The sequence below is a fragment of the Stigmatopora argus genome, chromosome 20 (assembly GCF_051989625.1).
Source record: "Stigmatopora argus isolate UIUO_Sarg chromosome 20, RoL_Sarg_1.0, whole genome shotgun sequence".
NCBI lineage: Eukaryota > Metazoa > Chordata > Actinopteri > Syngnathiformes > Syngnathidae > Stigmatopora > Stigmatopora argus.
Window position 1 is genome coordinate 11,864,721 of NC_135406.1, and position 25,419 is coordinate 11,890,139.

Genomic DNA, 25,419 nt, shown 5'->3' on the forward strand with positions numbered 1-25,419 from the left:
AAATACTGGGCTAAACAGAGTATTTATTTAGTTCAAGAACAAGTTTCAAAGTCACGAATGCATTTTGACTAAGATGGAAAAATCATGCACACCTGGAAAATTATAATTTCAACTTGGTTACTACTTTCTGGTATTTAAGAGCAAATAATGCGGACGCCATTCTTTGCCTCGAATAAACGGGACGGACTGGTTTTAGGTGTCAGACTTTCTTTCGTTTTCTCTTTTAAAATCATTCGATTGACGCAACCTTGATTTGTTTTATCCTCGGGAATTGAAAAAAAAATTGAGTCGAGACCGCGTACGAGCGTTTCCGTAAAAAAAAACATCTTTATAGTTTTTACAACAAGTCAAAATAATTTTGTTAGCGTGATGGAAATCGCCATCGCATGTTCTGCGATGTTTTTTCCCGTACGCCCGGTGACTGAATGGCAAGCACTTTTCCACCAGATTCTGCTAGCAAAGCTGGATTTTTTTCTGACAGAGTGGAGACCTGTCCATTGTTTGAGGTCTGGTAGTGTCCAGTCCGGTTGTCCGCGTCATCTCCCGTTCCTATCTTCTATCCAGAGGAACGTTCTCCGCGTGTTCTTCACCCGTTCTCTCTAGACAACTGTTTAAAGATGATTTATTTTTCAGTATTTCGCATTCAAGTCCCAGTATCACCGGTTCTTTGAGAACACCCCTCACCTTGACGTGTCCTCGGTTCACGGCGCTAGCGGCGACACCGAGCCTTCATGACGCAAGAGATTTTCACCCCCACGGATACTACCGCTCCCCCAGCACCCCTAAAACGATGTCCCGCTCTTTGGGATACCCTGCAAACGAAGATCAAAAACCACAGCTCGTCATTCCAAATCTGTGCCACAGTCTTTCGGCTTCCCCGCCACCTCACCGTGCTCCGTCACTCGCAAGAAAACCACATTCACACGCATTTGCATGGCGTTGCTCCGAGCGCAAGTGTACTCTCCGCTTCGGTCGGGCGTCAGGTCTCGCAGGTGGAGGCTCCTGTCCTCCGACAAGTCCTTCACGTACTTCTCCCAGGCGTCCGCCACGACATATTTCTGCCCGGCGGGCCTGCTGGCGATAACCTTGCTGGTGTTGAAGGTCCACGCGAGGTCGCTTTCGTTGATCACCAGCGCGCACTCGATCCTCTTCGACGTGTCGGAGATGTTCAAAGCTGGTAGGAGATAACCGTAGGTCTCACTATTAGATTCTTAGATTTGGGTGGTTTTCTTGGTCTGCAACCAGGTGAAGGTCTCACTTGTCTTCCTCCACGTGGTTCTTCGGCTGCTGTTGGAGGCGCTGACTTCGCAGATGTATTCGCCGTCGCCCATCAGGCGGAGCGAGCTGTTGATGCTGAAAAGTTTTGTCTCCGCCTGCTGGAGGACGTTGGAGATGCTGTCCGGAGCTGGCGCCAACGCAGGCCTGGAGAACCAGCGGATTTGGGGTCGAGGGAAGATTCCCTCCGAGCTGCAGATCAGTTGGTTGTCTTCAACTTGTTGGATCTGGATCACGGTGACTGGAGCTTCACGGCAAACATAACACAAAGACAAAAACTTGTAGTTGACACGGCGACGGCTAAAAATGCCACAATAGAAAAGGTCTTCCCGGGGAGGAACTTATGACAATGATGATGCTATATGCTACTGCTACGAGGCTCATCATAGCGAGTCATTTAGAGCGCATTTTTGCGTTTCGGTGGACCAGAAACAACAGCGTCCCGACCTTTTGGTAGCTTTAAGGTAGTTTTCGTGCCAACGTGGGCCGAGACCAGGTTTACCTTCAACGTGGACTTCGAAGGTAGACACAGTGGTTTTGCTGACTGTGATAACTTTGCACTCTATATAACTGTTAATATATCCCTAACAGCAATAGACGGCGGAGCCAGGGTTCACACATGTGTAGCTCTTTATTGCAACCCTCCAACACACCCCCAGACCGGACACACAACACTACTACGTCCGGGTCACGCTGTGCTACCCCACGGTTCCCGGTGGCGTGGTTAAACACACTTTTATAACCCGAGGCAATTATCATTCCTAGTATCAATATATTACACTGACGGTTCCCACGTAGCACTGGTACGTCCCGTTATCTCCGACGACGACGTTCCTCAGTAGCAAAGTCGCCTTCCCCTCTCTGAGTTTTTCCTTGAACAGCGAGGTTCTCCCCCGGAAGCGTTGGTTCTGGTAGGCCAGTTGGTCTGGATAATACGGTACTTTCGTTTCAAGTATGCGGAAATTTAGTAGTGAAAAAAATCAACCGATATAAGTAGATTTTCTTTTAATTATGTCTGATATTATTGTGTTTCAAAGTAATTGTTAGATTTATTATGGAATGTTTCTATATGTGTTGTAAGCATTTTTAATAAGTAATAAGGCTATAAATTAATTCATGGGACCACAGACACTTTCTCTCCCCATCGTCTCCTCAAGGCCCCACAGCTCGAGGACACATTGTTTTCGGACGCTTTTCGGCAAAACACAACGGGACTGTTTTGACGGGACTCCAGCAGCAGATGGCGATAATCGCATTATTGTTTGAAAATACGGATGATTTGTTTACATTATAATACTGCTTGGTTTATTTTAGAATGCTTTGTTTACCTTATAATGAAAATATTATGCAATTCTTCACGCCGTTGTTTGGGTGCCTTGTTCAACTTTTTTGCTTACTTCGGCAATTCTCACACAGTTGTTTTTCTAACCATCTACGGTGTTATTGTACTGATTACATAAACATGTTTTTCGAGTGTCGCGATTAAATACAATGATTCAGTTACTACAATTTAGAATGCCTTGTGGACTGAGACGATGTTACAAGGTACCTCCTTGCAAGTGTAAGCAGTTATGTTGAAAGATGTTTTCCTATTTTAATTAAATATTACTAATAATGATTCAAAAGGTTTAAATCATTATTCCAACAAAAATGTTATAGGAGATGATTGGCAAACTCCAAAGACAATGGAATGTTACATTTGATAAAAAGACTACTAGTTTGGGATATTTTGAATGTCAAACAACTGAGGTTAATATGCAACGCGATACACATTGTTAATTGAATTGAGACTTGAGTAGTATGCATTTTATAAGTAATGGGCTTTAATTGCTCTAAAGGACACAATTATGCTGAAATATTAACCCTGACAAACAAGGGGTGGTTACATTTTAGTGGGTTCAATTCTTTTCAGAATTATAAATGTGTGCATTTGTTTCTGGATATTAATTGATGTGAATGTAACTGTTGCAGAGAGTGGGAAAGCTGTTTTCCTGAGGAGAAAGCAGCCTGGTTTGCTTTTTGTATTTTTCCTATTTTTAGAATGATTAGTTAATTTGTGTAATTGCAGGAAGGGAAAAACAAATATAGTTCTTGATCTTAACAAGGAAGCAGTGATCATAATAGAATACCAGCTAGCATATTTAATTTTGACTGATAAGGCATTTAAATTTTCACAAACTATAGTGATGGAATAAGTAAGATGTAAGATTGTTGTGATTTTTGTTCATTGGGGTATTAAGCCCAACCTAATAGCTGTCTGCAGATGTTGAGTACGTGTTTGAAGACAGCGACACAGTGTGGCAGCTGGGGAGGCAGCGCGGACACTTGCTGCACAGTATGCACAGCAACAAGGGCTGAGCCGATCTCAAGAACAGTCTGCAGACAACCTGTACACAGCTAAAGGCCTACAGTGCCTGCCAAAAATTTATTCCGAAATTGAGCCATGGACAATGTCTCAACAGGGGGGATTATGAACATGGTACACAGCGTGTGTTCCATGTGCCAAATACCTACTTAAAAATTTTGTAGGAACTGTTTAATTTGTTACAGAAAATGTGCAAGATGACCTCAGGTCCAAACGAGGCCAACGTCCAAAAGAGCGTGGGACTGGTAGAGCAAACAAATGGTACGATAAAACCAAGACTTAAGAAAACCATGGAAGAGATAAAGAAGCCATGGCCAGAACGCCTAACACTGGTCAAAACTTATATGAAGATAGTGCCAACTAGCTCTAGATTAACACCTTTTGAGATAGTTCTTGGAAGACCATTCCAACTTCCTCTATGGGAAGGTGAACCATGACAAGAGACTAAGGGTGAGGCAGATCTACTTTCAGAGTGGATGGTAAAATGTTTGGAGAAACTTATCCAAAGAACATGTAAGCTGCCATGATCCTTTTGTCTATCTTGCAGGAGGTGGTGAAGCCAGGTGACTGGATCCTGATCCGAGTCATAAAAAGGAAGTCCTGGTTCTCTCCATGATGGGAAGGCCCATTCGTGGCCCAACTCACCAACCTCCACAGCAGCAAAGATCGCTGAAAAGTCAAAGTTGATTCACCAACCTCAGGTCAAGATAGTTCAAGACACAGGTGACTCTGAGTAGACTGTAAGTCAGACGGTGTCAAAACCCTTGTCAATGAAAAACTCATCTGACGTCGACTCACCTGCCATGAGCACCCCTCACTTAACCTTGAGGACCCTCTGCAGTTCGCCTATTGTCCAGGCATTGGTGTGGAAGATGCTACCACCTACCTGATGCACAGGTCTCTTTCACACATGGAGAACACGGGGCGCACAGTGGGAATGATGTTTTTTGACCTCTCCAGTGTGTTCAACACCATTCAGCCGGTCCTACTGAGAGGGAAACTGGAAGAGGCTGGAGTAAGGAACCACCTAGCCGCATGGATCATTGACTTCCTCACTGACAGACCACAATATGTGAGACTCAAGGACTGTACGTCTGATGTGGTAGCTTGCAGCACGGGGGCCCCACAAGGCACAGTGCTCTCCCCACAGAATTTCAAACATATACAGACACCTGCCACCTCCAGAATTTCTCTGACGACACCGCTATTGTTGGACGAGTGACGGACGGGAACGACCTGGATTACAAGGGAGTCATCACAGCCTTTGTTGACTGGTGTAGGCAAAACCATCTCTACATCAAAACCAGTAAGACAAATGAAATGGTCATTGACTTTTGGAGGAATCCTCAACAGACCACTCAGGTGAACATCCAGGGTACAGACATTGAAATCGTGGAGAATTTGAAGTACCTGGGTGTTCACCTAAACAACAAACTAGACTGGTCCACAAACATACAAAAGGGGCCAGAGCCCCCTCTACCTACTGAGGAGTCTACGGTCCTTTGGAGTGTGCAGGACACTGCTGAGGACTTTCTACGACACTGGTGGCATCTATAGTGTTTTATGCAGTGCTTTGTTGGGGATGCGGGAGGACGGAGAGGGACAGGAACAGGCTCAATAAGCTGGTCAGGAGGGTCAGCTCTGTTCTGGACTGTCCTTTGGACTCTGTGGAGGAAGTGGGAGAGCGGAGGATGCTGACCAGGATGAAATCCATCATGGACAGCGCCTCCCACCCCCTGCATGAGTCTGTGGAGTCTCTCTGAAGCTCCTTTAGCAATAGACTGCGGCACCCTCATTGCAGGAAGGAGCGCTTCCACAGATCCTTCCTCCCATCAGCTGTCAGGCTTCTTAACAAAAAAAATGGCTGTGTTAAGACCTACCGTATGCATGCATGTGCATTTATGTGTATGTATGTATATATGTGCTAATATATGTGTGTGTATGTATATGTATGGGTGTATGTACACGTGCGTATGTGTATATATATATATGTATATATATATATATATATATATATATATATATATATATATATATATATATGTATATATGTATATATGTATATATGTATATATGTATATATGTATATATGTATATATGTATATATGTATATATGTATATATATATATATATATATATATATATATATGTATATTCCTATTCCTGCATCCTCACCCTCTTGCTACTGTGACAACGAAATTTCCTGAATACGGGATGAATAAAAGTTATCCAATCCAATCCAATTTTTCACTTTTAATCCATGGTTTTTGTTCATTCTTTAATTATGTTGTTGTAATTCTCATGCGCAGGTTGCAACATTTGTTTTGATGATACTTTCGTGCCTTGGTTTGTTCGAATAATTGTTTTGTTGTTTAAAAAGAAACATTATTTAGAGAAGTGGATACAGTGGTACCTCGACATACGATCGTAATCCGTTCCGAGACTGAGATCGTATGACGAGGTTCTCGTAACTCGAGCCTACGTTTCCCATTGAAATGAATGGAAAACAAATTAATTCGTTCCAACCCTCTGAAAAAACACCAAAAACAGGATATTGGATTGGAAAAAATGTTTTATTTCTTCTAATTCGCCATCTATTAACAAAGTAACACATAACTAGTGGTTTAATAGTAATAAAATGTGTTTAATAGAAGTACAATTAGACGCATTTCGCCGATGGGAGAGGGAGAGACGCACAAAAGGGGCAGGGAGGCTTCGTTTTTTTTTCTCCACACAACGCACTCGTAAACGGAACAAACACTCCACCCTCACGTTCGCTATCGATGGGTTGTTTGCTGTTGTACTATTCCCTTCAAAATATTCCGAAAATGATGCACACAAATGTCCTCACAATCGGATAACGCACAACCACTTGCCGACGAGCAGCAGTCTTTTATCAGCGATCGCTCTGCTGCTCATGGGCATCGGGGGCGCTGGCTAGCGGCTCCCTTCTAGCTTGTAACATCTGTGGTCGCTGCCGCTTTGAACGGCGCCTATGATAGAGTTGCTACCGGGGATGCTATTGCGGGGAGTTGCGAGCCAGTGCCCCTGATGTTCTTATGAGCAGCGAACGAGAAGTAATATAATACTCCTCGTATTAGATAATAATAACAGGAAAAGCAGCAGCTGAGCTTACCCACGTATTGATTGTGGGTAAAGTTTTATTCTGAGAAAGAGTGCCATTGCCTGTTGGCGTTGTGTGCACGAGTATACTTCATTACCCAGAAAGCCCTCTGTTTCCCGCACATGCGCGTTGTGCGTTTCCTGGTCTGAATAACTCATTCGGTGCTCGTAGATATTAAACACGAAAGATATGCAAAAAAGACAGTGCCATGGCCACCTGGCTTGGTCGCATCACAAAATTTTGATTGCATGACGGGCGAATTATTCGATCGAAATTTCCGTCGTAAGACGAGAATATTGTATGACGAGCGGTCGTATGATGAGGTACCACTGTATTATCTTAACATATTGATTCTTTTTTCTTCTTCTCTGGCACCACTATGTGGACATGTATGTGTATCGCATGTAAGAATGAGTATTTGCGATTTTTTAAAATGCCGTTTCATTGTCGTGGATTAAAAAAAGGTAAAAATAAATACATTTTAAAAAGTTTAATTTCATTCATATTTATGCAAAATAGAATTTTTTTCCATTTTTTTCATATCTCATCTCTTGTTTTGAGAGTAATATCAAATCCTTTGAAAAAAACTAAGTTTTTTTATTCATGAACATTTTAAGTTAAATATGTTAGTAATTTGAGTTTTTTTAAATAATGTGGTTATGAATATAATTTGTTATTATTTAGAAACAATACAGTTTGGGGGAAAAAATCCTTGATATGCAAAAAAAATCACTATTTTAAATGCTCAATTTATTCCAAGAATTTTTTTTAACAAAATGCAGCATTTTTTATTTTTCATTTGTTAGCATGTTATTTATTAAAAATAATATATAGACTTCACTCCACTGCCTGTAAAAAAAATAATAATAATGAACAAAAAATTAAATAAACTGCAACATGCAGTCGGTGCAAAATTTATATCTTTTATTATACATGGATTTTTAGATATAGATTTGGTCAATGTTAGAATAATGATTCAAACCCTTTAAATCATTATTAGTAATATTTAATTAAAAAAGGAAAAACATCTCTCAACATTTCTGGTTACACTTGCAAGGAAAATGCCGTGTGGCGTCGTCTTAGCCCCCAGTGCATTCTAAATTCTAGTAACTGAATCATTGTATTTAATCGCGACATTCGAAAAACATGTTTATGTAATCAGTACAATAACACCTTCTGGTTTAGAAAAACAACAGTCTGAAAATGAAATGGTGTGACAACCCCAAAACAATGGTGCATAATATTTTCATTATAAGGTAAACAAAGCATTCTTAAGTAAACCAAGCAGGATTATAATGTCAACAAAGCAGTATTATAATGTCAACAAAGCCGTATTTTCAAATCTGCTGGCGGAGCCCCGACATAACAGTCTCATTTGGTCCTGCTGGGAAAAAGTGTCCGTAACGCCTTGGCCTCTTTGCCCTTGAGGAGAGGACTGTGCAGGAAAAAAGTCCATCTTCCCATGACTTGATTTATAGCTTTACTACTTATTGAAAAATGCTTACAACACATATAGAATATTACATAATAATTCTAACATTCCCTCCTTTTACTATATGTTTGTTATTCATTTTATGACAAATTCAAAATAACAGGGATATCACCGTTGGCTGTTTTAATTTTACCCGCTTAGGCTCTACTCGTTCGGCAGGTCTGAAAAGCAGAAAATAAGATCATTTTCATCCAATCCATCCTCGTAATTACCATGCTCCTGGAATTCACTGTTAGTGTCAGCCCGTTTCAGTAGGGGATATAATTCATGCAATTTGGAATTTGTAGGGGCAATCGCAGTGGTTATAAGTCGGCTTATCAAAGATCTTAAGCAGGGAATAATACAACACCCACATAATGTCAAAATCGTAGCAAAAAGGGCTACGGAAACTGAAACGGATTGAGCCAAATTCCGATATTCTCCAAACATATCCCGCCACCAGCGCTGCCAGACGGATTCACTGACTCCAGAATGCTTCTTCATATTGCGGTTGAGGGTCTGCAGGCCATCAATGGCGTTGGTGAGGGACCCCTCGGGTGACGTGTTGTTCGGTATGTAAGTGCAACACTCATCTCCGAACATTGCACACACGCCCCCTTTCTCCGCGAGCAGCATATCAACTGCTATGCGATTCTGGAACGTCATTAGGCTGGTGGCTGCTAGTTGTTCCTTTATCGCCACAAATCCCTGTTCAGTATAATTTCCAAGTTTTTGGACATTGTAATGCAGGTAATTTATCCGATCAACATTTTTGTTTGGAGTAATTAAAAGAAAAATAGACTCCCAACCTGCTGCGATCTGATTAACCAACTTATACTCATCTGGTACGCCCCGGGGGACGCCAATCGCATCAATGTATGTCGGATCACCCTCTCTCCATGCCGATCGACGCCGTCGCGAGGGGCCCGCCATCATACCGGATTTCTGTGCAGCCAATTGTATCTCCTCTACTGTAGATGGAAAAACAGACACTGGTAATAGCAGTGAGACCAAGGCACAAAGTCCTGCTGCATTTTTGCAGGAGTCGTATATTTTGTTTTGGCCGCACCACCACCATAGGTCAGAACGTGGTATCAGGGGTGCAGTCTGTTTTAGGACGTGGGCACACCACGTCACATTTATCTCTCCCAGTGCCGGACCGTGCCCTGTGAGGACTAAACAGGTAAAATGATTAAACGCGACATGTGTTGAAAAGTTAGGCTTGTCCTTCGCTGTCGTTGTAACTGGGTAGACATTATTCCATTTCATACATTTTGGGCTTACATCTTCTTTTGTCATTATCTCATTTACACAATCAGGGGTAATTTGCGCGGGCACTACTCGTAAGAGGGGGCGGGGCCCCATACATGTTATACAGGTTTGATTGATAGCCTTAGCTGCATTTTCCATCAACAACAACCAATTATGGGAAATCCCTGTTGCAGAAATGAATTCTTCATCTGTGTTTTTTTCAGATTTCAATTTTACTACGGCCTTTTCAGTTGTTTCCTTCTCTGACGCCCTAAACACGGCCTCCATAGGCCTGGTAATTACTGTTGAGACACAAATGTAAAATTTGTAATAAGGGTTTTCCCCCCTTGACCATGGGCTTAGGAAAAACGTCAGACAAGGATCTCTTCCACAAGTCAATTTGTCAGTCTGAATACTGATTTGTATTCCCCCCATCGTCTGGGTTAATTTTATCAGGGGCCTGATGGCTTTTGCACACGTGTCCGACATCCAAGCTTGCCAATCTTGACCAGTTTCTGCAACAAGGTTGCCCCAACCCCTCCTCAGGGCTGTCATGTACCACACATATCCTTTACCATAGGTTGATCCCTTGTATGGCGACCGGGATGTCCATGAGTCTAAAAATATTTTCTTACATGAAAGGAAGATATCCGTAGTTCTATTGTATGGAAGGCAAAACATTGTTCGTGTGCTTAATCGTCTGGGGGTGTCATCTCGAATGCATGTTTGGAAATTTGAGTCAGTAGGTAATGTTATGTCCCATGTTATTGTTGCTCGTTTTACCCTCCCATAAGAAGGTGTATCTTTAATTGAAACGCCTCCGCCTTTCTCTCCAACTGGAGAAAGTAGCCCTATTATGGAGAGGAATAGAGTCACAATCATTAATGCCATTGCCCCAAGGGCAACAATTGTTTTTACCATGACTTTTTATCTTTATTTATGGGGTTCCTCTTGGACCGTTTCAATTGAGATAACCTTCTTACTGTGTGAAAGGTGGATCCAGGTTCCCCTCTCAGCTATCTTGATGGCTGTTGGTGTGGTCAGCAACACTTGGTATGGCCCCTCCCACTTTGCGTCACTCCAATGTTTCTTTTTTATACTGCGTATCAGCACCCAGTCTCCAGGAACCACCTTCGCTCCGTCCGTTTCCTGTTGAGAAGAACCATCTCCCTCTGGTAACTTAAGTTCGGTGCGTTTTTCTAAAGATTTTCTCATGTAGTCAGCTAAATTTGCCTCGTCATCCAATTCCCATTGTGTAGTGAATAAGGGCAATTTGTATGGTCTACCAAACAGGACTTCATATGGGGTTAACCCACTTGAGCTCGTGATGTTAATATGTAATTTCACCAAATCAATACATTTTGTCCATGGTCTCTTTGTTTCTTCCATACATTTTCTTAGTCTATTTTTTATAGTTCCATTCATCCTTTCGACAAGGCCCGCCGATTGTGGGTGGTAGGCGCAATGATTTCGCAACGAGATATGGAACCTACTGCCAATTCCATCAATTATTTTGTTAACAAAATGGGTGCCATTATCACTACAAATGGTTTCTGGGATTCCATATCGTGGAATGATATCTTTACATAATGCTTTGGCTACCGTTAACGCATCTATGTGTTTTGTTGGGAAAATTTCAACCCATTTTGAAAAGGCATCAATAATCACTAAGCAGTATCTTTTCCCCTCACTTTTACTTAATTCAATAAAATCCATATGTATCCTTTGAAATGGATATGTAGCTTTTGGAAATTGCCCACGTCTTGGCCGTATCCCCCCTTGGGGGTTATGTCGAGCACAAGCCAAACATGCTCTGCAAAAATTTTTTGCATATAGATTAAATCCATACGTTTTGTAGTGCCGTTGCACCAAAGCAACCATTCCCGCCGTGGAAACATGCGTTTTGCCATGACTCAAAATGGCCGCCCATCTAAACAAATTTTTTGGTAAGATTGGTTGGCCTTCAATGCTCGCATAAACCCCATTTTGCAATTTCGCCCCTTTATCAATCCATAATTTGAATTCGGATTGTGGGCTTTGTAACTGCATCTTTGCCAAAATATCATCTGATAAGATGGTTTTGTCATACACCGAGTCTATCATCCCAATAAAGGGTTTCCTTGCAGCCTCCTTTGCCGCCACATCAGCAAAGGCATTCCCCAAGGAAACCTGGTCATTTTTTGAAGTATGTGCTGCACATTTACAAACAGCAATATGTTTTGGGAGCTGCACCGCAGCTATCAGTCGTTGCAACAATTTAGCATGTGTCACCGCTTTGCCCGTGGAAGATATCATACCCCTATTTGCCCAATAACTAGCGAAAACGTGGCATGATGAAAATGCATATTGACTATCTGTATAAATTGTAACATCCTTGTCGCTCATCAGGATGCATGCTTCCGTCAATGCAATTAACTCTGCCGCTTGCGCAGAGTAATTGGACGGCAATGGTTCCGCTTTTAAGATTTTAGTCGCGGTTACAACCGCATACCCCGTCCGAGTTTTTCCCATTTCGTCCTTACTAGCGGAACCATCAACAAAAAGGACTTCACCGCTGTCCAGCGGTTGATCTTTTAAATCCTTCCTACACTTTGTAGCCTCTACGGCTATCGCTTGACAATCATGTTGCTCTCCCTCCCCAGGAAGTGGCAACAAAGTAGCTGGATTAATTTTAACACACCTCTCGAGTGTGAGATGTGGTTGCGAAAGCAGAATGGCTATGCAAGACAAATGTCTCGCCGGAGACAAAAATTTCATGTTTGTTTGTAGCAATAACGCCGCCACTGCATGCGGAACTCTAAGGGTTAAAGAATGAAAAAGCACTATCGTAGCGCTGCTCTCCACCGCCATAGAAGCTGCCACCACCGCCCGCACACAATGAGGAAGCGCGCAGGCCACCTTATCTAATCTGGACGAAAAGTATGCAACAGGCCTCATTTTCCCCCCAAATTCCTGAGTCAGCACAGACGTCATGAACTCCCCTTTACAGTCCACCATCTGCACAAAAGGCTTGTTATAATTAGGTAACGCTAAAGTACCACTAGTTACTAGCATCTGCTTTAACGTACAAAATGCCGTCTCAGCCTCTGCTGTCCAATTTAGAGCCGAGGACATTTTTAAACCATCATTCATCATTTTAGCAAGGGGAGATACAATCTCTGCGTAATTTGGAATCCACGCCCTACAGTAATTAGTGAGACCTAAAAATGACTATTTGTTTTTTAGTCAGTGGTTTAGGTGCGTCTAAGACCACCTTCTTTCTGTCATCTAAAATTTTCTTTCCACCTTTAACCAGATTATATCCTAAATATTTTACTTGTTCTTTACAAAGCTGCAATTTGTTTCTGCTTATTTTGTGGCCTTCTGCCGCCAGGTGTCCTATCAAGGCTACAGTGACTACTTTACAGGCCTCTAAACTAGATGAAGCTACTAGTACATCATCCACATACACAATAATTTGGCTTCCCCCCTGCGGTTGGAACCTAGCTACACTGCTACTCATAACCTGTGAATATATCGTGGGGCTTTCACAGTATCCCTGTGGCAGTCTCGTAAAAGTATATTTTTTCCTTCCAAACGTGAAGGCAAACCAAAATTGACTATCCCGATCTAATGGGATGGAGAAAAAAGCGTTGCTTATGTCGATTACTGTAAAAAATGCCGCATCCGGATCCAAATTATTCAAAAGCGTGTGCGGGTCTGGCACACAAGGTGCGCGCTGAATTACTGCAGAGTTTACCGCTTGTAAATCTTGAACCATTCTCCATCCCCCAGAAGGGGCCGCCTTTTTCACTGGAAAAATTGGAGAGTTGCACGGTGAATCCTCACAATCAATAATAACCCCCGCTTTTAACAAATCCTCAATTACAGGTTTTATTCCTTCCAAAGCATCAGGTTTTAACGGATATTGTTGGACACAGGGCCTGAGTTCAGATTTTGGTCTAATTATTACCAGTATCACCCCCTTCACTAGTCCTACATCAGAAGGTCCTTTGGACCATATCTCGGGAGGGACTGTTGCTAACAGCTCCTCTTCCTCTTCTGATAATAGGTATATCCCCGTTGTTGATCGTGCTAGTCATTGGAGGTAAATCCCCACCCGTACGCCCATAGTTTGAAACTTTTCTGTATGTCTCCGTAATTTCGCTATACTCAAGCCCTGTGTCTAATACACTCCAATCGGTTGCCCCGTGGGCCGTTTGTATAAAGTCACGCAGCACCTCTTTTCTCTGATTGTACGGTTTGCATAAGACAATGTGTGGAGTTGCCCATTCAAGAAAAAGGTTTCTATATCCCAAAGACAACTCAACCCCCCCCACAACTGTTGAAATACCATCCGTGTACAGGTATTCCAATCTAATTTCAGCCGGCATGACCTGTGCTAATCTGTTCTCATAGATTTCATCAGGCCCTTCAGACCTCTTGTACCACATCAGCACATGGAGGGAGTCAACATTATCAACACTCTCCTGCGTCTCAATCAAATCTGCAGCTGTAGATAACAGGGTGCTCCCCACCCCCGTCGGCGCGTTATCTGACACCTCTAGCGTATAGTAAAAAAACGCAGGTTGGCCCCCCTGCAACACATTCAATTGGCCATTTTGGATTTCTTTTTGCCTTTTAACCACCATATTACCACTAGCGGAGGGGACCAAAGCCAAGCCCAATTGTAATAGGCCATCCCTCCCCAGTAAATTGACAGGACACTCATGCACCACCAGCACAGACATTTTACACGACTCCCCCTCCGGGTCCCTTATCCAAACCGGAAATGTCTCCGAAACGGCGGCACCTGCTGTTGTCACAAAAACCCTCCGTTTTGTATGTCTAGCCCCTGGAATAGCCACTTTAATCGCAGTTTTACAAGCCCCGGTATCACACAAAAATTTTAATCGCATCCCATTCACGAACAGTGTGATTTCAGGTTTAATTGTATCGAGTGCCAATATCTCCGCTAAATTTAGTTCCACTTCCCTCTGCTCAAATCCATTGCTTATCTCGTTTTGAGCAGGCCCCCCGACTAGTCATGCTGATTGGCCTTCACTTTCAGAGGCCCTGTTATTTGGGCAATCGCGTGATATATGACCTATTTTCCCACAGATCCAACAGATTTTCTCTCTGTTACCTCGATTTCTGTTGAACTTCCTTGCATATTTTTTCCCATTATCCCTGTTAAAAGGTTTATGCTCCCATCCCTTATTTGGGTAAAAAATCCCGTCCTCGTTAGAGGGTGCCCCCCCCCTTTCTTTTCCCTTTCTTTTTTAAAACCTCTTCAGCATGGACCGCCTGATTTACGTATTGTTCAAGCGTGCCCGTAGGCCTATCTACCCAGTGTTTTTCAATCCATTCCCTAAGCGTATAATTTGAATGAGCATGCAACACATTTTTTAGCTGCTCCTGATAAAGGCTCCCCACCGCGTGGTCTTCAGCGATGCCGCTGTTGGCCTTAAAACAAGCCGTCATCCTGATTTGATATTCTGCAAAAGGCTCACCATTCCTCTGCTTAGCTCTGCTAATCACGGTATAATTAGCTTTTGTTTTAAACTTCCCCGTAACCCGATCAATCAGTTCATGCACTCTCAAATTCAAATCACGACCGTCATGACACAACGGGCCACCATCAACTTTTGGATTCCAATCACCTCTAACAGCATGCCAATCACCTTTTAACGCAAACATCCAAATTTGCTGCGTTTCCACCCCATTCAGGTGATAAGATCGTCTAATGTCCTCCATTTGCAAGACAAACTCCCCCACATCAACCTTATGCGACGTGATGCCTTCTACGGCCTTTTTCACGTCGTCCTGCATCCAAGTCCTGTGAACCAGGATAGTAGGAGCCTGCTCCTTGCCCACATTAGTATTAGCAACTTCGATCATGGGATATTGTTCAATAAACACATCACTCATTGGCGGCGCCCCAGGCTGGGGAGATAGTGTTTCTCCCCATGTCTTTGACCATTCCCCCCTCCTGTCCTGGTCAGTCGGTCGTTCATATTTGTCGGAGGGGGCCTCGGCAATATCTCCTCCTTTTTAACAACAACAACACACTTCTTCCCCACCGGGCCAGTCTCCTCGTCCTCTTTTCTGTGGAATAACACAGCCTCTGTGTTTCCAGTCCCACCGTTATCAACTGATTTAACCCATCCATTACTCCGTTTCCTTGCCATCATAAACCGATAATAGGTATCATTATATCCCTCCTGCTCCATTTTGTTAAGGTTTCCCCCATGCTTAGCACGTATTTTATCCTGCAGTATCAATATCTTATGCATATTAAGCTGGCCAGCAAATCCATATTTATTTATCCATAAGTTTAGATGTTTAATTCTTGTAGCGCTTTAATTTCCACCAATTCAATCTTTACACGGCAGACGCATCTTTGGATCGTCGTCAATAGCCGTTTTACTGTTTGCACCACCCAATTTTGGAGTGGATGTGTGTATCCCCGTAGTACCTTTTTTTCCTTTTTCTGTTTCTCCTTAGGCTTTAACAACTACGCACACACAACCAACGTCGACCACCACATTTTTATAGACCCCACCGTGTCTACCTGCTAGTGACTAGTATCCTCAGGGTTTTAAAATCGCCATCCCCAGGACGCGAGCCTTACTTCTCAAAATAAGGCCATCGCGTGTGATGCCCTTCGCGCATTTGGAACCCGTCAACAATATGCAGCCATCACACGCGGACTCGGCAGAAATGTCGATAGATGCTTACCCAGAGGATAGTCGTCAACCGATTAGAATTCAGGCGCTGCTGAGAAATAATCCAGCCTGGAAAAGGGATTCTCGCCGTGCACGGTCACTCCAGATATTGAACTGCAGCGTCTGGATTCCTTATCGGTGTGTTGACCCCGGCTACTCGAAGGACCAAATGTTGGAATAATGATTCAAACCTTTTAAATCATTATTAGTAATATTTAATTAAAAAAGGAAAAACATCTTTCAACATAGCTGCTTACAACTTGCAAGGAGTTGCCTTGTGACGTCGTCTCAGTCCACAAAGCATTCTGAATTGCAGTAACTGAATCATTGTATTTAATCGCGACATTCTTTCCGAACACCCAAAACAATGGTGTGAGGAATTGCATAATATTTTCATTATAAGGTAAACAAAGTAGTATTATAATGTAAACAAAGCCGTATTTTCAAATCTGCTGCTGGAGTCTCGTCATAACAGTCTCATTGAGTCCTGCCGGAGAAGTGTCCGAAACAATGTGTCCTCGAGCTTTGGCCTTGAGGAGACGATGATGTGGAGGAAAAATGTCCATGTTCCCATGACTGTTTATAGCCTTACTACTTATTAAAAAAATGCTTACAACACATATAGAATATTCCATAATAATTCTAACAGTGTCCCAACCCCTTTTTTACGCAGAACAATTTTAGTTTTCACACACACCGCTTCTACACTGATACGTAAATCCCAGATTTTAAACCGTATCGAACCACGAGTAGTTCCACATTATTGTAGTAGGTAAATCCCAGATTTTATACCCTACTAATGTACACACTTACACTTTTAAGCCATTCCGCTCCTCCTTCCTCTTATAATTTAGCGTTGTCAATGTGCAGAATTTGAAAAGGAATCTGCTTACCTTGTTTCACTGTGCACCCAAGAGGAAAGACGGTCGGACGTGTGGCTCCTTTATCAGGTCGTCACCTGGTGTGGACGTAACATCTTTCATGGTCTGAAGCTCCTGCCCTATTTTCCTGACAGCTTGCATCACATCTTCAATGTTGACGTGATCTCCAAACTCCGCCTCCCGGTGTTCCAGCAAAATGCCCTGTTGATCACGTCCGACAACAAAGACACCACCTAGCACAAAACCCTCTCCCAAGATGTTCCCCTTGAAGCCCTTTCCAAAGACTCGGAGGCCATTCCGCCACACTCCCGTACGGAGAAACGCCAGGCCAGACGTGGAATCACGGACAAGCAGATTCTAGGAGAGGACACCCCTGCAGAACGTCGTGGGACAGTCCACATATCATTAAACTCAGCGAATGAATATTCATCTTTGTAATACTATAATTGGGCAAACGCGGGTTTGGACTTTAGTCTCTTTCATCCTCCACTGAAGCATGGCGACGCTCAGCTGGTTTTATATTTGGGAAAGGGACCCGGAGCTCTGTAAAGATCAATACCAGGAATAAATCATCTGTGGAGTAACGTGCAAACCCTGGTCTCTTCCTTCGATGCTGAACACGCACAAGTTGTTAGACGGGATCAGACTGAGTTAGGGAATTATGGATAGGTCCTAAAACTGTACGTCTAACAGGGCGAACGTGTCTGCTTGCACGGTTGTAATAGTCCGATTATTATTATTATTATTGTTCAAGCTTTTGCCAAAGCCGGCATCATTTCTAAGGAGCCACATGGAAATGACGGTGACTCTGAGAACGAAGAGAGGGGACCTGGGTTTTTGGAAGGCTCGTTTGGGCAATTGTTTAATTCGGACACAGAAAATGAGGACTTTGAAGGATTTGTGGGTGATGACGTGAGTGAGTTGTAAAACGTCTAAATAAAGTACAACCGAACTCAGTTTTGCTTCCGTTGCCTTTTTAAAACGTGTTTTTAGCGTGTGGGTGTAGCGTTCAAGAACTATATTTCCCAGCAGTCACTGCGCACCGGATCCCTGAAATAGGCTGCTTCCGGTAGCCAGCGCTATTGCGTTTCGATGTTCATCCATATATAATATATATGCGTCTAATGAAACGGTGTGTGATTTATTAACGATTGCATGTTGGGGAGGTACAAGGAGTTTGGATTGGATGTGTTTATCGGTGTTCGATTGTTGATCCCTTGATCCAAATAGCAAGTGTGGCATGTTAAAGAGTATCGGTATTCGATTATTGATGCCTTAGCACATAGCTTGAGGCACGGGAGATTTTTAGTCATAACAGTAAAAGTTGGATTGAAGAAACAACAACGTATCACTATATATATATATATACATATATACACACATATATGTATATGTATATATATATATGTGTGTATATATATATATGTGTATATATATATATATATGTATGTATATATGTATGTATATATATATATATATATATATACACACATATATATATATATATAAATAAATAGTCCGGCCCACATGAAATCGAGTTGACGTTAATGCACCCTTGGGCTTTTTGTATAGTTTCCTGCAGTGGTTTTAACGTCCACCAGGTGTCAGTATTCTGCGAAGCAGTGGGTCACTGTATGTAAACGACAATTGATGCTCACAAACCCATCACTAGTAGTGAGTCAATACAATCATTACGGTATACATAAAGAGTTTTAATTAAAAACACAAAAAGCAAACTGAAAACCTGAGCCCAAAATAAAAAATTACACCCCAAAAAATTAAAATGGACAAAAAGCCGCAGGACGCAGTAAGGCATGGGTTGACGAGACATGGAAAACAGGTGGGTGACACACATGGGAGGCGACCACAGGTGAAAGCAATGTACAATCACAACGATAAGTTTCAAGCCATCAATATTTTTTTCATACTAATGATTATACATAAAAATATTGAGTATTATCTGTTTGTTCAACATTAAAAAAAAATTAAAAAAACAATTCACATTTGACTTCATATACCGACTGCCAGGTCTATTTACATAAAAAAAATCAAAACAGTTTGGATAAATATAAAATGGAAAACTACTCCAAAATGAACCCAAAGTCAGTTCTTATAGTTTAAAAAAGGAAAAGAATGTAGTTTACAAAGCTAATAGAAAATTTTGAAGATTAAATGAAATAAAACATTTGACTTGGTTTTCTCTTTTTCAAACAGAGACAAATTCACAGCAGACTAATTTTATCAACATGATTCAAAAATGACACGAGGAATTCTCATCATTTTTGCCAATTAATAGATAACATACACACACACGTTTGTTTCTTTTAAGTCTTATGAATAAATCCTTGGCAAGAAACTTAGTATTATGAATTAATAAGTATTTTTAACCAATGTGTTGAACCACAAATTGAGCAAAGAAAGGGCTTTTCGCCACTGCGGGTTGTTAGGTCTTCTTTTCAGGTTTTTCAATTGTGTAGCTTTTTAATTGAGCAGGGAGACATTGTTCTCCAGTGTGGGTTAATAAGTGTTCTTTTAAGCTTCTCCTTTGGGAAAATGTTTGACCACAAACTGAGCAGGAAAATGTTTTTTCACCAGCGTGGATTCTTGTGTTTTTGGAAATCTTGCTTTTGAGAAAAGGCTTTACCGCAAACTGCACACGAGAATGGCTTTTAACCTGTGTGTGTTCTTGCATGACTAATTAGGCTTCCCTTCCGTGTGAATCTTTGACCACAAACTGAACACGAAAATGGTTTTTCACCAGTGTGGGTTCTTGCATGACTATTTAAGTTTCCCGTCCGTGTGAATCTTTGACCACAAACTGAACACGAAAATGGTTTTTCACCAGTGTGGGTTCTTGTGTGCGTTTTTAAGGTTCCCTTCTCTGTAAATCTTTTACCACAAACTGAACACGAAAATGTATTTTCACCTGTGTGTGTTCTTGCATGACTATTTAAGTGTCCCGTCTGTGTGAATCTTTGACCACAAACTGAACACGAAAATGGTTTTTCACCAGTGTGGGTTCTTGTGTGCCTTTTTAAGGTTCCCTTCTCTGTAAATCTTTGACCACAAACTGAACACGAAAATGTATTTTCACCTGTGTGTGTTCTTGCATGACTAATTAAGTTTCCCTTCTCTGTAAATGTTTTACCACAAACTGAACACGAAAATGGTTTTTTACCAGTGTGGGTTCTTGTGTGCCTTTTTAAGTGTCCCTTCTGTGTGAATCTTTGACCACAAACTGAACACGAAAATGGTTTTTCGCCTGTGTGTGTTCTTGCATGACTAATTAAGTGATCCTTCCGTGTGAATGTTTGACCACAAAGTGAACACGAAAATGGTTTTTCACCAGAGTGGGTTCTTGTGTGCCTTTTTAAGGTTCCCTTCTCTGTAAATCTTTTACCACAAACTGTACATGATAAGGGTTTCTCCCCAGTGTGGCTCCTCATATGTGTTTTCAAAGTAGACTTTTTCCCAAAGGTTTTTCCACACTGAGAGCATTTCCAGAGTTTGCCATCCTTAAGACCTTCATTGTCATAAAGCAAGTCTTTGCTATCTGATAACGGAGCAATTAAATTGTCTGCTTGCCCTTCTGCTGAGCTGCCGTTCGGAGTCTCCGCCCCTCTGCCGGCCACGCCCAGATCCTCTTCACTCTTGAAAGGCTCACCAGTTGACACGGTGACATCTTCTTCCTCCTTTTTGATTTGCTGTTGAGGGAACTCTGGCTCCTCCTCTTTAATTTGGGGTAACGTTAAGGTGTGTGCAGGCTCCGCCCCTCTGCTGGTCACGCCCAGATCCTCTTCCCTCTTCAGGATTTCACCAAGTGACCAGGTGACATCATCTTCCTCCTTGATTGGAAGTCGCTCGTCTCTCATTTCTTGTTGAGGGAACTCTGGCTCCTCCCCTTTGATTTGGGGGAGCTCAAGTTCCTTTTTAAGGCCAACAGACTCTTTCCCATCAGGACCAAGATATTCTCTGAAACCTGCAAAGACACGAAAATAAATGATATGTTTCATAATCTGTCTATCTAACGAGAAGTCCTTTAGGTTAGACTGGGAATGTAAAGTCTTATACTTATATCGGCGGTGGCTAGGGTCGTAACATGACATTAACTTGAAATTTAACTGAAATCAACTCAAATGACTATACACACCCACACATATTTGACCACCCGGAACCATCTCAATAAGATCGTATCTCCAATTTGTCTCATATCTCAAGGAAAAAAAATGCTCTGAATTTAGCTCGTTTCTTAAATGTTCCGTAAATTGGGACACTCGTATGTCAAAGTATTCCTGAAATATGCTGGCTGCCACAGCAAATGTTTAATTAACAAGGAATAAGTATAGCACTCGCGGGTGACCTGCATTGTAATCAACAGTTTGAGGAAAAAAAGAGTTCACCTTCAAAATTAAAGTACAATTAAGAGCACACCTACACATTTCAATGTTTAAAAATGTTTTGTTTTATTAAACCCAAAGGATTCTTTAATCTCATCTCATTTTCTGAACCGCTTTATCCTCATCAGAGTCGTGGGGGGTACTGGAGCCTATCCCAGCTGACTTTAGGCCAGAGGCGGGGCACCCTGATTCATTCGCAGGGCACAACAAGACACACAACCATTCACACTCATACCTAGGAGCAATTTAGAGTGTCCAATCAGCCTACCATGTCTTTAGAATGTGGGAGGAAGCCGGAGTACCCGGAGAAAACCCACACGCGTCAAAATAAAAAGGTAACTTCTGGGCCACTTTTTATATTTTTATGAACTTAGAATAAAATAAAAATCTTCAGTGCTGAGTCCTAGTAGCAAGCGGAAGACATGGGAGTTGCTTCCGCTTGAAAAATAATTTAAAAAACAAAAAACATTTTCCCCAGAAAAAATCCGCGATGTAGTGAAATGCTGAGGGATTACTGTACTTGAATTTCCAATTGCAGCGCACAGATATAGCACTTCTACAATTACCATTAAGCCTTAATGATGAAGGGAATATATAGATATAAAAATGGACCCCCCTTCTAGTCTGTGAAGGACAACTTTTGCATGCATTATTTTGCAAAATGTCGAGTTTTCCTCGTGGAACTTTGCTGCTCTTTTCCCACACGTAAATTCTGATGGAGACGCCATTGATAGCTGCTAGCTAGGCTAAGTTAAAGAGGTCGCAAAGCTTCAAAGTTCTTCGACGACTTGAAGAGTTGTTCCTTTGATATATGCTAACAGGCTGAGCTAAAGTAGCGCACAAAGTTTCAACGAGGTCTTGAAAAGGATTTTGGCTGATATTTAAGGTCATAAAGTAGCTGAAGCTAGACACGACGGGGACCCATAGGTTAAGTTTGGTGGCGAAAATTGGGCATGCGCGGTGGCAGCGTCACTTCCTTCGATGCATTAAGTTTATAAATGTAAGAGATTTGGACATAGGAAATAATTATTATTCAAATTTTCTGACATGTGGTTTGAGCAAAAAAATGTTTGCGCAGGTTTGAATTAAATTGAAAATTAAATTAAACATAAATCACTTGAAGATCGCGTCTCAAAAGGAGGCGTCGCAAAACGCGCATGCGCAGAAAAAAATTGCCCTTGGTCATGATGCTTTTCTGTTTTGCCGATTGGCATCACGGGAGAGGTAGTTCTTGAAACGGTTTGAACTCGCAGGAATCAGTCTCTAATTTACGTACTGCTCTCTCGTGGTCAGGAGAAAATTTGTTTCATTCTAAGTTCAGTATTCGTGGACACTGTACACAATATTTAAGACACTGTCAATCAAAAGTTATCGGAGAAGCACATTTTAGGAAATTATATCAGAAAATTAGCAATTTCTCAAAGGTGTCTTAAACCCAAAAGGAAAAGTTTGTTTTTTCTTTTATTTACATTATTCCCTTAACCCGGACCAACCTATAGATGTAAATTATGTCTTGATTTTCCCATTTTTAACGAATATTTGAAATTTTTCCCTCCAAATTTTTTTGGTGTGTGTTTTAGTTCAATAAGTATTTTGTAAAATGTAAAAATAACTATATAGAAATATTTTCAACAAATGATTAAGACATCTTCCCTTACTAAGAAAAAAAGATCAAATAAACATTGTTTTAGATCTATAAAAAAAGTTTTAAGGCTTTTCATCCAGTTCTTTTAATCCGATTTTATATATATATATATATATATACACACGTGTATATATTTATATATATGTGTATATGTATATATATATATATATGTATGTGTATATGTATATATATATATATATATATGTATGTGTATATACATATATATATATATATATATATATATATATATATATATATATATACACATACATATATATATATATATATATATATATATATATATATATAAATATATATAAGAGGGCGCCATACATCCATTTCGTCACAATGCAGTACTTACTACTGTAGTATTTTCGTCAACAGCAACATGAGTCTAAAACTGTTTATAGGTGCATTTTTCAAAGTAGGGCACTATTGGTCAGAAAAGTTTCTTCACTGGTGATGTAACTCCTTAAAATTAGTCAAATCTTTTTTGGAGCCTTTTCATTGTAAACATTTTCTTTTATGTTTTAGATTTTAATTTAGTTAAAATGCTTTCGCTAAAGGAGAGTTATTAAAAAAGCATGATCTTTTATTCAGTAGCAGGTCTATTATTATTTGGGGGATTAATGAGATTGAAATAGATGTACAGTCTGATTGGACACTCTAAATTGCCCCTAGGTATGAGTGTGAGCGTGAATGATTATTTTTCTCCTCGTGTTCTGCGATTGGCTGGCCACCGATTCAGGGTGTTCCTCGCCTCTGGCCCGAAGGCAGCTGGGATAGGCTCCAGCACCCCCTGGCCCGAAGGCAGCTGGGATAGGCTCCAGCACCCCCTATACACGATGTAGCATATCAGAAAATGAATGAATGAATGTTGGGATTAAAAACAGTGGGAGAAGCCCAACGTTGCCTCGGCAGCAAACCTCGACTGGGTAGATGGTGCATTTCCAGACAAATTTCTGGCACACAGATTCAAGTATTCGGCCTTCTTGCGCTCGAAGGTGATCTCGATCCCCTCCTCTGATGGTACTGGTATGAGGTGAAGCGCTCTTGCCTTGCAAGGGCATAGAACAATGTCTGTGCGGAGTGATGTAGTGATGATTTCTGATCATAGTTAGTATTCTATTTATTTAGAAGCTGCATTTGAACTTTAGCATTAAATATGAAGTACTTTCGCAAGCCGCACCAACGAGTGGCAGTGGGCCAGATTTGGCCCTCGGGCCGCGACTTTGACACCATTGTTTGAACGCTGCTCTCGTTGTTGTTTAGTGCATCTATATCTCTAGTATTTGAATTTTCGATTTACAGCATGCAAATAAGTGTTATGTCACTCAAGCATGTAGCCAAAATTGGAGGGCGAGTAGCAGGAATGACTCTTGAACGCCTCTGGAGGGCGCTCGCGCTTTGCGTAATTTGAAAAATACATTGTTTGTTTGTGATAAGGATACAACAATAGGAAAGCTACTGTTTAATGCCGTTGTTAAGTATTAACACGCGTTGAGACTCATTCTTTCCCTCCTAGTGGTTACATTTAAATAGTAATATAATTTATTACGTCTTTCTTCGAATGGTGCTAGTGCAAATTCATGAAAATGTACGTACGCTACTATAGTGTCATGTCAATAGAATACCTTTAAGGGACAATATGGAAATAAAACGTGAACCCACCTTCTAGTCTATGAAGAACAACTTTCTCGTGCGTTATGTTGCAAACTGTCAATTGCTCGTGAGTTGAATGCTCCTGTTTGACCTCAAAAAGTTCCTCCTGGAGCTTTGGCCGTTGTGTTCTTGCCGACATTTCCACACGTGAATTCTGATGATGGCGGCGGCTTTGATAGCTGCTAGCTAGGCTAAACTAAATTAGCCAGGAAACCTACAACGAGTTCTTCGTCGACTTGTTCCTTTGATAGCTGCTAGCTAAACTAAAGCATAAACAATCTCTTCGGTGACTTGTTCCTTTGATAGCTGCTAGCTAAATTAAGCTAAAGTATAAACAAGCTATTCAACGACTTGTTTCTTTGAAAGCTGCTAGCTGGGCTAAGCTAAAGCAGGTTTTGCTGATAAATAGATGAACGAGCGACACCGGTGCGTCAGCACTGTGCCGAAAATAACCACGTGACTGATACAGAAAATGTATCGTTTGGCCAAAGTGTTTAGTATAAGGAAATAAACTTTATCAAAGTGTCGTGGGTCTGTTGGATGGACTTTTACGTAATTATTGATAATTCTTAGTTTCTCCCAGTGTGGAATTATTTTGATCGTATCATGAAGGATTTGTTCTGCGCATGCGCTTTAAGCGT

The 25,419-nt window shown here is 41.4% G+C and overlaps 2 protein-coding genes across 5 annotated transcripts in view; both read right to left on the reverse strand.

Annotated features, from left to right (window-relative positions):
* The window catches only part of LOC144065497 (uncharacterized), a 193,640-nt gene extending 168,256 nt beyond the window's left edge, over nt 1-25,384 (reverse strand). The window contains exons 1-2 of one of the 4 annotated variants that reach the window (XR_013297183.1): nt 24,788-25,384; nt 10,464-10,635 (exon numbers count right to left, since the gene is read on the reverse strand). Coding sequence is in view for 3 of the 4 variants with exons in the window: in XM_077588393.1 (XP_077444519.1) it covers nt 19,744-21,053; nt 24,788-24,917 (1,440 nt within the window). In the remaining variant the exon portion in view is untranslated. Of the gene's footprint in view, nt 1-10,463; nt 10,636-18,750; nt 21,054-24,042; nt 24,105-24,787 lie in introns of those variants that run through there. The other 3 variants (XM_077588393.1, XM_077588394.1, XM_077588391.1) reach the window with 3 other exon arrangements.
* On the reverse strand, nt 476-17,370 carry LOC144066121 (uncharacterized). Its single transcript, XM_077589467.1, has 8 exons — nt 17,320-17,370; nt 17,152-17,275; nt 17,087-17,095; nt 2,057-2,200; nt 1,259-1,522; nt 890-1,174; nt 685-812; nt 476-607 (listed from the first exon to the last, which is right to left on the reverse strand). Exons 1-7 carry the CDS (start codon nt 17,368-17,370, stop codon nt 763-765), a joined length of 927 nt encoding a protein of 308 aa, XP_077445593.1. The 3' UTR covers nt 476-607; nt 685-762.
* Nucleotides 25,385-25,419: the final 35 nt, after the last annotated feature.

Coding starts and splice junctions, on each gene's coding strand:
- LOC144066121 (XM_077589467.1), bottom strand. CDS start 17,370: ATGGCCTCCGAGTCTTTGGAAAGGGCTTCAAGGGGAACATCTTGGGAG. Junction 1,175..1,258: donor AACCACGTGGAGGAAGACAA/GTGAGACCTTCA, acceptor ATCTCCTACCAG/CTTTGAACATCTCCGACACG. Junction 813..889: donor CTTGCGAGTGACGGAGCACG/GTGAGGTGGCGG, acceptor CTTCGTTTGCAG/GGTATCCCAAAGAGCGGGAC.